Source organism: Phoenix dactylifera, unplaced genomic scaffold (genome assembly GCF_009389715.1).
Source record: "Phoenix dactylifera cultivar Barhee BC4 unplaced genomic scaffold, palm_55x_up_171113_PBpolish2nd_filt_p 000090F, whole genome shotgun sequence".
NCBI classification, from domain to species: Eukaryota; Viridiplantae; Streptophyta; class Magnoliopsida; order Arecales; family Arecaceae; genus Phoenix; species Phoenix dactylifera.
In genome coordinates this window covers 133,349-150,008 of record NW_024067679.1, presented here as the reverse complement: position 1 = coordinate 150,008, position 16,660 = coordinate 133,349, and the positions used below count along the sequence as shown (strand labels likewise).

At 38.8% G+C, this 16,660-nt stretch overlaps 1 protein-coding gene across 2 annotated transcripts in view; it reads right to left on the bottom strand.

Annotated features, from left to right (window-relative positions):
* The window catches only part of LOC103697272 (protein DETOXIFICATION 46, chloroplastic), a 69,945-nt gene that overhangs the window by 31,505 nt on the left and 21,780 nt on the right, over positions 1 to 16,660 (bottom strand). For both annotated transcript variants that reach the window (XM_039116390.1, XM_039116389.1), the window contains exon 6: positions 15,228 to 15,366. In XM_039116390.1, the coding sequence (XP_038972318.1) occupies positions 15,228 to 15,366 (139 nt within the window). The remainder of the gene's footprint in view (positions 1 to 15,227; positions 15,367 to 16,660) is intronic.

Here is a 16,660-nt window from a genome sequence, read left to right as displayed (position 1 = left end):
ACTCAACCATTGAAGGAATATCTAATTAAATTTTACAAGGTAATATGATACATCATTACTAAGTTCGTCACTCTCGGTACATAAGTAGAATGAGATCAAGATGTATTTCAATGATTAATAATAAGATAAAATTTGCTTGAAGAATGATAGTGAATTCTAAATTTTAATTCGGCAAAGTTTCAAGTAAAACGTACTCTCAAGAAAATGATAGTAATTTTCATTGTTAAAAGTATATAGCACCACCATGACATATATTCAAAATTGCTTGAAGAATATTTCATTGATTATATGGATGAATCTAACCCTAAGTTGCAGCAAAGTGTGGAATGAGTCGACCCCAAAATTGGTGGAGTCGACCCCGGCACATCAAGGAACCATCTGGCACACTTCTGCAAAAATGGCACGGATGAACAGTACTTGGGTCGACCCAAGTAAAGGCTGAGTCGACCCCATCTTCAAGCCTCAAGAAAACAGTTCTCTGGAATCCCTGAGAGGGTCGACCCAAATGGAATTTGAGTCGACCCAACCTTGAGTCGACCCCAACTGAACATGAGTCGACCCAAAGGCTATGTCATTCAAAAATCGATTCTCTGGAATCCCTGAGAGGGTCGACCCAAGTGGAAATTGAGTCGACCCAACTGATCCTTGAGTCGACTCAAAAAGAGTTGAGTCGACCCAAGTGAAGGAAGGTTGAAACACAAGGTTCTGTGTTTCCTGAGAGGGTTGACCCCAATGTTGCATGAGTCGACCCAAGTGAAAGTTGGGTCGACCCCAGTGAAAGTTGAATCGACCCCAAGTCTGATGAACAGTGGGTTGAGTCGACCCCAGGAAAGTTTGGGTCGACCCAAGCATGGGCAGAAGCATAACGGCTAATTCTGCAGAAGTACTTTTTGTCCTCCCAACAGCAAGTAACGGCTAGTTTTTGAAATCTGACCAATGAGGGGTGTCCAATGGATGAGGAAAACAATTTAAAGGAACACTATTCATCAGAGAAAACATCCTTTTGCAAAATATCAAAAAGCTTACACAAGAAAGACAAGAGCCCTAACTTTCTTCATCCAAGTGCTTCACTCAAGAGTCAAAAGAAAGTGGTTGAGCAGATTCCAAGGGACATTAAGAGCTCCATCCACCCTTGAAGAGTGAAGCATTCTTGACAAATAAGAGAGAAGTCTCATCAAGCGATAACTATATTCTAAACTCTTCTTTGTAGCTTATAATTGTTATATTTGCTCATCTAGGAGTTTCAATCTTCTTCTCTTTTAATCACCTTGTAAAGGTTTGTTGGTGAGCCCGTAAAACTAACGGTGTAGGTTTATTGGTGAACCCGTAAAACCAATTGTGAAGGTTCGTTGGTGAGCCCGTAAAACCAACATAGGTTTATTAGTGAACCTATAAAACCAATTGTGAAGGTTCGTTGGTGAGCCCGTAAAACCAACATAGGTTTTTGGTGATCCCGGAAAACCAAAGTGTAAAGGTTTTTGGATTGTGAGCCCGAAAAACAATCCAACTGTAATCTGCGGGATTATAGTGAATTTCCAAGGGATCGCTTGGGGAGTGGACGTAGGTGCTTAGGAGAGCACCGAACCACTATACTTCTTGTGTGTTTGCATTGTGTATTGGTTTTAACTTCACTCACTTATCGATTGACTAAATTAAGATAGTAAAAATTTAGAGAAACCAATTCACCCCCCTCTCTTGGCTTGTCACCTTGGGCAACAAGTGGTATCAGAGCAAGGTGCTCACATAGTATTGTTGATCTCACAATCAAGAGACAAAGATCATGACAACCCAAGTAGGATGTTCTATGAGTGAGGGGCAATCCACAAATAGACCTCTATTTAATGGCTCAAATTACACATACTGAAAAGCTAGGATAAGGATATTCATTCAAGCTCTAAACTATGAATTGTGGAATATCATAACTAGAGGACCACACACACCCACAATTAGTATAGAGGGCACACTCATTCCCAAACCAAAAATGGATTGGAATGAGAAGAACTTCATGGCTGAATGGAGTGAAAGTGAGGAGTCAAGTTCGGAAGAGGAAGATCCACAAGAGACGGCCCAAATCTGTCATATGGCCAATGACGATGAGGTAGATTCTGAACTTGAATGTGATTTTACTGTTGAAGAATTACATGATGCATTTTTAGAACTCATGGAAGAATACAAAAAATTAATCAATAAAAATAAAGTTCTAAAAGATGAAAATCAATCTCTTATCAAAAATAAGCTGAAAATATCTAATGACTATGAAACATTAAGTAGGAGATTCATAAATGAAACTAAGAATTTAATTGCTGAAAATATCAAGCTAAAAGAAGATGCAGAAAAATACAAATCCTTTGTGGACAAGTTTACACTTAGTTTAACTAAACTAAATATGATTCTTGATAGTCAAAAGGCAGTATATGATAAGGCTGGTTTGGAATATAAAACAAATAGGAAACAAAAATACTTAAAGAACATATTTGTGAAAGCCAAAAATGAAAATATAATTTGTCATTGCTGCAATAAATTAGGACATAAAGCATATGAATGTAACTATAGAAAGTCTAGCTACAACAAATTGAGTAATAATTACAAGCGTAAATATAAGAAAGTTTGGGTTCCAAAAGGAACATCAAGTACTAACCCTAAAGGACCCAACTTAGTTTGGGTACCTAAAGCATACTCTTGATCTTGATTGCAGGGGTGTCTTGCAGCTAATAAGATGGATAAACGATGGTATCTAGATAGCAGCTGTTCAAGAAACATGATAGGTGACGTAGAACAATTTGTCACCTTGGAATCTAAGAAGAGTGGAGTAGTAACCTATGGAGACAATGGAAAAGAATTTATCATTGGAAAGGGTAAAATTTTTATTACTCCATCTACCTTTATAGAAAATGTCTTATTAGTTAATGATTTGAAACATAACCTACTTAGCATAAGTCAATTTTGTAATAAAGGTAAAGATAACAGCATCGTACTTGTAGGGCAAAGGCAAAGAAATATTTACATGGTAGATCTTCATTAATTAGGCAAGAAAAATGGATTATGTTTAATTACTAATGAAGAAAAAAAAAAAGAAACAAGTTGGCTTTGGCATCGTAGACTAGGACATACTAGTATGGACTTAATATCAAAACTAGTCAAGAAGGAATTAATAAAAGATATGCCAAAATTGATCTTTGAAAAGGACAAAATCTGTGGACCATGCTCATTAGGTAAGAAAACAAAATCATCCTTCAAATCAAAGAATGTAGTATCAACCACTAGGCCTTTTGAACTCATACACATGGATCTATTTGGACCCACTAGAACCGCAAGTCTAGAAGGGAAGAAGTATGGACTAGTTATAGTAGATAATTTTTCAAAATATACATGGGTTTCATTTCTTGCATATAAGAATGAAGCATTTTCAGCATTCTTAAAATATTATAAGAATATCATAACTGAAAAGAAGCTCGCCTTAATAGCAATTCGAAGTGATCATGGAACTGAATTTGAAAATCAACACTTTGAAGAATTTTGTAATGAAAATTATATCTCACATCAATTTTCAGCACCTAGAACGCCTCAACAAAATGGGGTTGTTGAAAGAAAAAATAGGACCTTGGCAGAAATGGCACGCACAATGTTGTGCGAGTCAAGTCTTCCAAAGTACTTTTGGGCTGAAGCTATAAGTACTGCTTGCCATATTCTAAATCGGATTTTAATACGACCTATAACCAAGAAAACTCCTTATGAACTTTGGAAGAATAAGAAACCAACTGCTAAATATCTTAAAGTATTTGGATGTAGATGTTTCATTTTAAATAATGGCAAGGAGGATCTAAGTAAATTTGATGCCAAGTCAGATGAAGGTATCTTCTTAGGATACTCTACATCTAGCAGGGCATATAGAGTATTCAACAAAAGAACTCTTGTAGTTGAAGAGTCAGTTAATATCATTTTTGATGAGTCTGATAGTGAGTCTCCTAGGAGAGAAAATATTCTTGATGATGATGCAGGAATTATTGACTTTGAAAAATTGAATCTTGATGACGTGCTAAATCAAGAGATGGAAAATGATTGTGTGCCACCACAATCTCAAGACTTGGCAAAGGAATGGAGGTATGCATATGGACACCCTAAAGACTTAATCATTGGTGATCCATCTCAAGGGGTAAGAACTCGATCCTCTCTTAGAAATTTAAATGATTATCTTGCTTTTGTTTCACAATTGGAACCTAAGACTTATGAAGAATTTTAAATCAATTCAAAAGAAGTAATGTATGGACATTAACTGAAAGACCAAAGCATAACTCTGTAATTGGAACAAAATGGATCTTCAGAAATAAATTAGATGAAAATGGGGTAGTCATAAGAAATAAAGCTAGACTTGTAGCTAAGGGATACAATCAAGAAGAAAAGATAGATTTTGAGAAAACATTTGCTCCCGTGGCTAGATTAGAAGTAATTAGATTACTTCTAGCTTTTGCATGTTTCATGGATTTCAAATTGTATCAAATGGATGTAAAAAGTGCCTTCTTAAACGGTTTTATAGAGGAAGAAGTATATGTAGAGCAACCTCCTAGTTTTGAGAATCATGAATTGCCAAATCATGTGTTTAGATTACATAAGGCATTATATGGATTAAAACAAGCACCTAGGGCTTGGTATGATCGACTAAGCAAATTTCTACTGAATAATGATTTCAGTAAAGAAAATGTAGATAAAACATTTTTTCTGAAAAGAAAAGACAAAAATCTGCTAGTGGTACAAATATATGTAGATGACATAATCTTTGGTGCCACAGATGATAATCTTTGCAAAGAGTTTGCTAATTTAATGCAAGGAGAATTCGAGATGAGTTTGATGGGAGAACTAAACTTCTTTCTCGGATTACAAATCAAGCAAACTAAGGAAGGTATCTTCATTCATCAAACTAAATACACAAAGAAAATATTAAAGAAGTTTGGGAATGAAAATCACAATGAAAATAGGCACCCCAATGAATCCCACTAATAAACTAGACAAAGATGAAAAAATGGAAAAGTATAGATATGAAGCTTTATAGAGGCTTAATTGAATCCTTGCTTTACCTTACTGCTAGTAGGCCAGACATAGTGTTTAGTGTGGAAATTTGTGCCAGATACCAATCAGATCCTAAGGAGTCACATCTAAGTGCTGTTAAAAAATCCTTAGACATTTGAGAGGAACTGCAAACATAGGATTATGGTACTCGAGAGACTCATGTCTAGATTTGCTTGCATATTCTGATGCAGATTTTGCTGGTTGCAAATTAGATAGGAAGAGCACTAGTGAAACATGTCAATTTTTAGGAAATAACTTAGTATCTTGGTTTAGCAAAAAGCAGAATTCAGTAGCATTGTCAACAGCTGAAGCAAGGTTCGCTGTACCGGTCGGTACTAGCCGGTACCGAGCGTACCGTACCCGTACCGATGGGTACCGGTATCGGTATACCAATGTCGGTACGGTCGGTACCGAGCGTACGGTACCGTACCGACACTCGGTACGCCTATACTAGTGCGGCACCGGTACGGGGTTCGGTACCGGTACGGCGAACCTAGGCTGAAGCCGAATATATAGCTGCCGGCAGTTGCTGTGCTCAAGTACTTTGGCTCAAGCAACAACTAGAGGACTATGGAATTAAACTAGATAACATTCCTATAAAGTGTGATAACACTAGTGCCATTAACCTTACCAAGAATCCAGTTCAGCACTCTAAAGCCAAACATATTAAAATAAGGTATCATTTTATTAGAGATCATGTTCAAAATGGAAATATATGTATTGAGCATGTGTGTACCGAGAAACAATTGACTGACATATTCACAAAACCTTTGAGTGAAGACAGGTTTTGCATGCTTAGGAGGGAATTAGGTATATGTGATCCCTTTGATTCAGGAGATATAAGAAGGAGCAAGTAGTCTCATGATACTCTCCTCCCATTTCGAAAAACCCATGAAACATTAGTCAAACTAGTCATCTATAGATTCCTTACTCATGTATCATTGTCCCAGTAAGAATTTGTAAGGATTGGAGGAAAGAAAGAATTTTAAAAAGAAAAGGAAGAGAAAGAAAATTTTCTGAACTAGGGTCGACCCAAACCAGAATGAGGTCGACCCAACGACGGGATCCCACTTTTAAAAGGGGGACCCGTGAGCGACATTAGGGCACTGTTTCATCTTGTCCTCTTCCTAAAATCCTATTTCCCACTCTCCAATCTCTTCCAATCATCTCCAAACAGTAGAAGGAAGTTTCCCCAAGCCGTTAGATCAAGATCTTGAAGGAATGGGACCCAAGCGAGCCATAGCCAAGCGATCCAGGAGAGTTTCACGGACCACCCGTGTTGAAAGAAATGCTAGAGAGTCTTCTACAGTGCCTCCACAAGGTGAGACATGTGTAGAGCCTCCTCCTCCTCCCTCCCCTTCCGTCCAACTTGCAAAATATGCGGGGAGACCGGTTACCACGGGAAGAAGGATCCACTCCGAGTTCTTGGATCAAGAAGGATTCCGGTTGGATGATTGGATCCGAAGGCAAGGATGGGAGTATCTTTGCTCCCTAGATGTGGTGATCTACCCTGGATTGGTTCGTGAGTTCTATGCCTTCCTGAAAGTTGGAATGGGAGGGCTTATATCTGAAGTCTGAGGAGTAAGGGTTAGGGTTTCAGAAGAAAACTTGAGTGAGTTGCTTCATCTCCCCTGCGAAGAAGCTACACCGAAAAAACCTGAAAACAAGTTGAGAGCTCTACAATTGATCCTTGAGAACGATGATTTCGACTATTCCGAAAATGTGATAGCAAGCTCTCTTTCAGCTGAGATGAGGTTGTTGCACAACTTCATAGGTCGGATTTTATTTCCGAAGAGTGGGAGATTTGATCTCATTTCTGAGCGAGACTTGGTCATTATGGAGCACATTATTCAGGACATTTCCCTGAACCTCCCAGGTATGATGATCAGACAGATGAAAAAGGTTATATGCAATTCGAGAGTCTCCTTGCCCTATGGTATGATACTCACCCTGGTCTTTCGACAGCATGACATATTAGTAGAGGGAGAGATCTCCAGGCATCTACTATTTACTGACACGTACACTACACGATCCCTTATTCGCATGGGTTATGAGAAGGTGAACGGGCAGTGGGTGCGTGCAGGAGCTGGGATACATGCACCAGAGGGTGATGCACCAGAGATTGGAGACCCCATCCCTGAGGATGAGGAGCCTGCGAATCATCCTACAGCACCTTCAGAGGCTGGACCTTCGTCATCCACACCTACGGGATGTACAGAGGAGTTTTAGAGTAGGATGACTGAGCTTGTATCAGCTCAGGTGAGGACTCTCTCTGATGGGATATGGAGCAGGATGGATAGCATGACTGCTGAGATTAGCGATCTCAGAGAGCAGGTAGAAGCATTACGGAGAGAGAGGCTCATGGTCCATCTGTGCCCCGAGCAGCTGAGTCAGAGGTATCGGCACAGAGTCATCCAGCTCAGCGAGGTCCACGCCAAACTCAGTCCTATCAGGCTCGACCTCCCCTCGCTACTTATGCTAGGAGGATGAGGACTAGATCACAGCCATTAGATACCCCCTAGGCTGATGTTAGCACCTTGATTAGTGCCTAGGATTTATCTAGTTCTCATATGTATTTTGTGTTGATCATGTACATTGCACTTTGTTGAAAAACATTGTATTTTTGGTGTTAATATACTACAATGTTCCATGTTTGATCAGTAAAATCTGAATGTTTATTATTTACTATGTCTACTTATCTATTGCCATGCACCTATTTGATGATAACAAAAAGAGGAAGAAGTAAGGAAAGAAATAAGTTGATAAACAAAATTGAAAATGATAATAGGAAAGATTATACACTTAAGGCGGAGTAATATGTAACAATGAAAAAGTTAAAGTCTCAAATTGAAATCAAATTTCAGAATTTGGCACGTACTTCTCATACCTCGATACATAATCTGAGACTTTTGTTTTATCTCAAATTTTTGAAGTTTCATCTTTAACCAAATATAAAAGAAGGGGGAGTAAATCAAAAAGATTAAATTGGCAATATTTGGATGAAAAAGGAGGAGACTTCACTCTCAAATTTGAAAAGCTGAAATTCAGCAACTTGAGCTCTTCTAAAAACGGATTTTAACTTAAGTAACAATCTGCTCATACTCAATATTTTGTAATCATCAAAAAGGAGGAGATTGAGGATAATAGTTGTATTTTTATAATTAACTCAACCATTGAAGGAATATCTAATTAAATTTTACAAGGTAATATGATACATCATTACTAAGTTCGTCACTCTCGGTACATAAGTAGAATGAGATCAAGATGTATTTCAATGATTAATAATAAGATAAAATTTGCTTGAAGAATGATAGTGAATTCTAAATTTTAATTCGGCAAAGTTTCAAGTAAAACGTACTCTCAAGAAAATGATAGTAATTTTCATTGTTAAGAGTATATAGCACCACCATGACATATATTCAAAATTGCTTGAAGAATATTTCATTGATTATATGGATGAATCTAACCCTAAGTTACAGCAAAGTGTGGAATGAGTCGACCCTAAGATTGGTGGAGTCGACCCCGGCACATCAAGGAACCATCTGGCACACTTCTGCAAAAATGGCACGGATGAACAGTACTTGGGTCGACCCAAGTAAAGGCTGAGTCGACCCCATCTTCAAGCCTCAAGAAAACAGTTCTCTGGAATCCCTGAGAGGGTCGACCCAAATGAAATTTGAGTCGACCCAACCTTGAGTCGACCCCAACTGAACATGAGTCGACCCAAAGGCTATGTCATTCAAAAATCGGTTCTCTGGAATCCCTGAGAGGGTCGACCCAAGTGAAAATTGAGTCGACCCAACTGATCCTTGAGTCGACCCAAAAAGAGTTGAGTCGACCCAAGTGAAGGAAGGCTGAAACACAAGGTTCTGTGTTTTCTGAGAGGGTTGACCCCAATGTTGCATGAGTCGACCCAAGTGAAAGTTGGGTCGACCCCAGTGAAAGTTGAATCGACCCCAAGTCTGATGAACAGTGGGTTGAGTCGACCCCAGGAAAGTTTGGGTCAACCCAAGCACGGGCAGAAGCATAACGGCTAGTTCTGCAGAAGTACTTTTTGTCCTTCCAACAGCAAGTAACGGCTAGTTTTTGAAATCTGACCAATGAGGGGTGTCCGATGGATGAGGAAAACAATTTAAAGGGACACTATTCATCAGAGAAAACATCCTTTTGCAAAATATCAAAGCTTACACAAGAAAGACAAGAGCCCTAACTTTCTTCATCCAAGTGCTTCACTCAAGAGTCAAAAGAAAGTGGTTGAGCAGATTCCAAGAGACATTAAGAGCTCCATCCACCCTTGAAGAGTGAAGCATTCTTGACAAAGAAGAGAAAAGTCTCATCAAGCGATAACTATATTCTAAACTCTTCTTTGTAGCTTATAATTGTTATATTTGCTCATCTAGGAGTTTCAATCTTCTTCTCTTTTAATCACCTCGTAAAGGTTTGTTGGTGAGCCCGTAAAACCAACGGTGTAGGTTTATTGGTGAACCCGTAAAACCAATTGTGAAGGTTCGTTGGTGAGCCCGTAAAACCAACATAAGTTTATTAGTGAACCTGTAAAACCAATTGTGAAGGTTCGTTGGTGAGCCCGTAAAACCAACATAGGTTTTTGGTGATCCCGGAAAACCAAAGTGTAAAGGTTTTTGGATTGTGAGCCCGAAAAACAATCCAACTGTAATCTGCGGGATTATAGTGAATTTCCAAGGGATCGCTTGGGGAGTGGACGTAGGTGCTTAGGAGAGCACCGAACCACTATACTTCTTGTGTGTTTGCATTGTGTATTGGTTTTAACTTCACTCACTTATTGATTGACTAAATTAAGATAGTAAAAATTTAGAGAAACCAATTCACCCCCCCTCTTGGCTTGTCACCTTGGGCAACATCACGGAATTCTCCACTAAGGTATTCGCCTCCTCGATCTGATCGAGAAACCTTAATAAGTTTTTCTGTTTGTTTTTCTACATCATATCTGAACTCTTTGAACTTTTCAAAAGCTTCAGACTTGTATCTCATAAGATACACATACCCATACCGAGAACAATCATCGGTAAATGTTATGAAGAATAACCACTCCTAGCTTGCACATCGAATGGGCCACACACATCAGTGTGTACTAGGGTAAGTATTTCAGTGGACCTCTCCCCGTGTCCTACAAAGGGTAATTTGGCCATTTTTTCTTGAAGGCAGAATTCACAAATCGGATATGACTCGAAAGTCAATGAGCCTAGAAGCCCATGTTTCTCCAATTTGTTTATTCTGTCTTCTCCTATATGACCAAGCCTGAGGTGCCACAAATACTTTTGATTTATCTCATTATCTCATCTCTAGATCTTTTTGATCCTATGGTACTCACTGTTTGCTCAGATACATACACAGACACATCCAAATGTAAGTGATAGAGCCTGTCAATCATAAAACTACATGCAACCATTTTATTTCTCAAATAACCGGAATAGTAGTATTTATTGAAATTGAATTCAAAATCTTCTTGTGCTAGACAAGATACAGAAATCAAGTTTCTGCTAGCAGCAGGTATATAATAACAGTCCCTAAGTATCAAACTAAATTCAGATGGCAATCACAGAGGGTACGTGCCCACAGCAATAGCAGCAACTCTTGCTCCATTGCCAACCCGGAGGGTTACCGCACCTTCCGTAAGCCTTCTACTTTCCTTTAGACCCTGCATAGTAGTGCACAAGTGAGCACTAGAACCAGAATTTATAACCCAATTGAAAATAGAAGAAACTGTTAGATTAGTTTCAATAATGAGCATATCTGACATCCCTTCAGAAGGCGCGTCACATTTCTTGCTCTTTATACTCCCCATGTAGATTGGACAGTTCCTCTTCCAATGGTCGTCTTCGTTGCAATGAAAACACTTTCCCTTGTCTGCGGCCTTTTTCTTTGGAACTTCCTTTTTTGGCTTCTTCTCGGTTTTCTGCTTCTTTGCAAACTTCTTCTTCTTCTAGGTAGACTTTCTCTTGGAAGTAGAAGTCAACTCGGCAGCGAGAACTGTGCCCCTTGAACTCTTCAAGGCTCCCTCAGTTATTACGAACGTCTTTAACAATTCAAATTTGGTGCATTCAATCTTGTTCATGTGGTAGTTTACTATAAACCGTCCATATGAAGAAGGGATTGCAGGATCAAATCGGTTTGCAATTTCCTGTGCATGTTCATGCTTAGCTTCTCAAGCTCCTCCAAGTCCTTTATCATGGTCAGACCATGATCATGGACAAAGCGCATCTTGGCCTTGAAGAGCCTCTTAGACACTTCAAACCGAGCTGTGCGGCTCTGTTCACCATACAACTCTTGCAGATGATTCAATATGTCCCTGGCAGTTCTCATGCTCTCATGCTGGCATTGTAGTTCATCGGACATGGATGCCAAAATATAGCACCTAACTTTATTGTCATCATCCATCCACCTAGCATGCGTCTCATGCTGCTCAGCATTCGAACGATTTGGTAATACTGGGGCGTCATGGTCCAGTACATACCCTAAGTTCTCACAACTTAAGACAATTTTCAAGTTGCGGAGCCAATCCTTATTATTGGGTCCGGTCAATCAGTTGTTCTCAAGGATGCGGGTCAAGGGATTAAATGCTGACATTTTTATCTGCAGAGAGTAAAGATTCTAGTTAGAGTTTTGTATTTGAATTTGAATTTGAATTTCTATTTGTTTTAGAAACTTTTAAAACAAAATATCTCCTACTATTTTCTCGAATCTCCTACACTCCTTTAGTAGAGAAACGAAAATCTGCGACTCTAGGTTTCAAGTAGGGTGCTACGGTCCCACCAATTTACATGCCACCTCACCTAACAGTTATTGGTGACACATAAACGATGAGTGTACAACTCTTTGTACAATGATTTATAAGCAAGTTATAGCCTACTTGGTCTCCAAGTCATAAGGGCCTCACCTAACAGTTATTGGTCATGTTCCTTAGTTAAGTCAGACCCACCATAATTCCTGCAGAAGTAAAGTCGTCATTGGGTCCTCACCTAACAGTTATTTGTTTCCAACCCCATCTTTACCCCTACAACATCTCATGTTAATAGAGAGGTCCAGCCCCTCGATGCAATTTGCCCACTGTGTCCAGCCGAGACAAATTAACACCAAAAAGATCTTAGCAACTCTACTATGGTGGAAGACCTATAGACTTAATATTAAGTAATCTGGTCTTAGTGATTCCAACTTTGAGCTATTCATAGGAGGTAATCGATCAATTGGCTAGGTAAGCAGGTGGGAGGCTCCCCTTACTCAGAGAGTAAGGTCCTAATTAAGTAACCACCTTTAATGTTTTTCTAGACATCAATTAGATCAATTAATCAAATATGGCTAGCTCAATATATCGTTCACTCTTGACTAATTCAGGAGGTTTCAAGTCTCGAATAGAATTTACATCTTATGTAAATATAAAACTGCTTTCATATGTTTATGCGTTTACATCTTATGTAAATGTCATATTGTTCAAGTTTACATCCTATGTGAATATGAAACCCTTTGCATATGTGTTTACATCTTATGTAAATTGCATATTAGTTTAGGTTTACATCTTATGTAAATGTCCTAAGCTATTTGGGTTTTTATTCACATCTAATGTAAAGATTGCTTAACATATATATATCTCATACCTATATCAATTTTCTTTTAAGCATTAGCCTAAACAAAATCTTTCTTTAATTATCATGAATCCATGATTTGATCATATCTTATGCATATCATGCATATATCAATTTCCTTTTAAGCATAGGCATAAATAGAAATTTATCTTTTTGATCATGAATCTTTGATTGAATCTTATCACAGGCTTCTTATGTAATTTCAGATCTGAAAATTTTAATTAAATATGATATCAACAGAAATTCTGATCATGCAAGATATGATTTTAATTATTGCAATCTGATTGTAATTAAAATTAATCGTGCAAGATCTAGATTTTTAAACAAAAAATCTGCATGCTGAAATCTGAAATTTCAGCACGCAGAAATTTCAGCAAGCATATGAAATTTTCAGATCTTAATTAAATTCTAATCAACCTATCAATTTTAATCTAAATCCCATAAACGCGGCTCTAATACCACTGTCGGGTTACCCCCGCACGCGTTGCAATGATTGCAGCGGAAAGACGTGCGGGGTTCGTTCATCTCATGAACGTTCTAGGAAACATAAATTTCAAAAATTTTCTAAAGTTCTCTAACTTAGATTTATGAAATCTAAAAGAAAGATTAAAATTAAAGACTAGATTAATTTCAGATCTACTACAATTCCTAATCGTATAGAATTTATAAAGATTTAATCTTTACCTTTTAGCGGGTAGAACTTCACCACTATCTGATGATCGTGAGATTTTTGGTTCGCTCGAAGCTGCACAAGCGTCCGGCCATTACAGGTATCCACACGAGGTACAGATCGCTCCAAGATCTCACCGAGGTGCTAGCTCCCTTGTAGAGATCATCTATGATGGCTGAATTCCTCTTCCTTTAATTAACTCCTTGATTACTTTAAGAGGAAGGAGGAAGAAGATGAAGAAGACGCCTCTTCTTCTTTCTTTGCTCACGTCAGTGATGGAGGGAGGGTGGCCGGCTGCAAGGAGGCTTCAATGCTTCACGCCAGGGCCCTTTAAATAGGCATATCATGCCCATACAAACAAGAAATAATTTCAAGAATCAATCACTCCTTGATTCATTCCTCGAAAATCAGCTACATCCCTTACTTAATTCTATCACAACCCTTACTTAAAACAATGGCTTGAAACGATTTCAACTCTACTCTTAGGGTTCAATGATCACAAAGTGAATGCCTTCGAGTGTCACAATCAACTAGTGATACCTAGCAGCATATAGTGACAACCCAGCAGAATAGAATGGATGAACCTCTAGGTGTAGTTAGCGTATGATACAGTACCTCTATCATGCATCCCGACATGACGGAGGTTATGGATAACTCGTCAAACCCCATCGTCTGTCTTATGTCAAATTTATTTGACTCAAGTTCGAAATTGAAAAACTCTTTTTCCTAAACTGTCCTGGCCAAGGTCTTTCGAACTTAGTCTCATAAATCACATAGGATCACTCCTAATCTATCAAGATCGATAGATCCCATCTTGATGCAACCCTAATCCGACAGTGAACCTACTGCAGCCAATCTGCACCACAAGAACCCTTAGGGCCCATGTTTATGTCTTCGTCAAACTACAGCAACCTCACGGTGATTAGCTGAGGCATCGCAGGTCTAAGTACTAGTCATACAACTGCAGCATCAAGTAAGTCACTGACGAATGGATAGACATCCAAGTGACTTCTTCCTTTGGTCACGCTCAGTACCCTTGTTCTCCAATAAGCACTTGCACAATCACCCCAGTGTCCCCATACTGTGGACTTAAGACTCGTACATTAAGGAAAATGATCTATGCACTAATCTCATCGGATCGATCACCATCATTAGTGATGATCCATCGATCAGGAGCTATTCAGGAATTAACTATTAATTACACATGCCTTAAATTCTCAACTCTTGAGAATATATGCTATCATCTTATTAATTCCTAGGACGATTCATGGACACATAATAACATGAATGAACAAAATGCCTGATTTTATTAAGTAATAAAAGATCAAGTACAAATTTCATGCCTCCAGAATAATTACAATGCGTCTGTCAAATTGGCTTCTAGGGCATACTCCTAACAAGAAATACTCAAAAGATTGCAAAAAAAGGATGCAAAAAGACATCATGAGACTAGTTAATCAAAATAATCTAGTTTTTCAGAATATAAATATCACATTGAAGATTGAACAGATACCTTCTATTTTTGCTACTACATTTCCTTTATCCTAAGTTCCTAACTTTCCCATGAAGCACCTACATATGCCTCCTCAAATGTGCAAGCCTTCTAAACTAAACTATCAAACACTCATGGTATGTATCCTCCACCATTTGCACAAGCAATTCGAAAACTATATACTTTATTTTCATTAATCTCGAAATCCTTTTAGAAGGACATTGTTACCCATATTCTTAATAAGTTAATCATGTCAGGATCTCATATTATATCAAATTAAAGTATAATGAATAATCTTTGTTTGAAAATGTTATTTGTCCAATAATGTACATAGACATATAAATAAACTTGCACGTTATTAAAGAAACTATAATATGCATACTTGTGATAACATTGTCGCCCAAGCAGCACCAGCAATACCAAAGCCGAAAACAAAACAGAGGAGAATATCACCAAAACCATTTATGGCACTAGCAGCTGCCAAAGCCTTCAATGGTCCCCATGAATCTTTCATACCTAAACTGTAGGCACAGCAATATGACAACAGACTTAGTTTGGTGAAGCAATTAATGCATGGGGAAAAACTAATGACATAAATATCAAAATGCAATTCTAAACATAGCCAAATTATACAAAATTAATGGATATTAAAAGGAGCAAAAAATGTCAATATCATCATGAACCATCAAATGTTGAAATGAATATTTTACCTAGGAAGAATAAATTTATAACTACACAGAATCAAGGCATCATTTTCTCAATAATATAATACAACCAATGATATAAATTCATCATCTTGAGCAATGTATAGTCACTAATGCAACGTCCAAAATTTGAATATCCTATGCACATCTACAAGAATGCAAACAATTTTTTTATGGCTTAAAAATATATATAATATTTTTTCCAACCTAACAAACACCATGATTCTGTCATAACTGGTGCACATGCATATTCATGAAAACAGATGTTAGACCGACCCATAGACATGACATTGAACATTCAAGTCAAGGGCTACATGATATGTGAGGCTACATGATGTGTGAAGCCACACATGACATACTATTTGCAAGGAAATATTTACTTGCAGCGTAAGCAATACATGCGACCAATTGTGAATACAAGCAAATGACCATAGGTTGCATTATTTGCATGAGCAAAAACTTGCATTTCTAGAGATGACCACATGATGAGCTAGTTCTTTTGGTTGTTTACTGGATCATTGTGGTTTTCAGGCATGGTCGGCGAAACCATCCCGAACCTCCCGATTCAGGGCGTACCACGCTGTACCGGCAACGGACCGGGACGGTTCCGACAACCAAAACGAGAAACTGGCAACAAAGGGGGAGGAGAAGGAAAGAGAGGAAAAGAGAGAGAGAGAGAGAGAGGAGAGGGAGGGAGAGGGAGAGAAAGGAATAGAGAGGGAGGTGGAGACCGACAGGCGGAAGGCCGCGGAGCCGTGCGGAGCAGGCAAAGGGGCACCGCCTTCGGTTCCTCTATTTCATTCGAAGCAGGGGTTCCAGATGGGGCCCCTTTTTATTTACGCAATTTTTAAGTGACAGGGGAACCGAAGGCAAAGCCCCTCCTTCGCCTCCTCTGGCTTGTTGGCCCTCCGCCGGCCTCTGCCGCCCTCCTTTCTCTCCCCCTTCTCTCTTTCTCTTTTCCTCTCTCCCATTCTCTTTCCCCCACCCCCTCTACTGTGTTGGTACAGGGTCGCACAAAATAGCACGGGGCCATACCGACCCATGCCGCCAGGCAACCGGTCCGGGCCCCGATTCCGGCATAGCACTCGTTGTTTTCAGGTCTACACAAGAC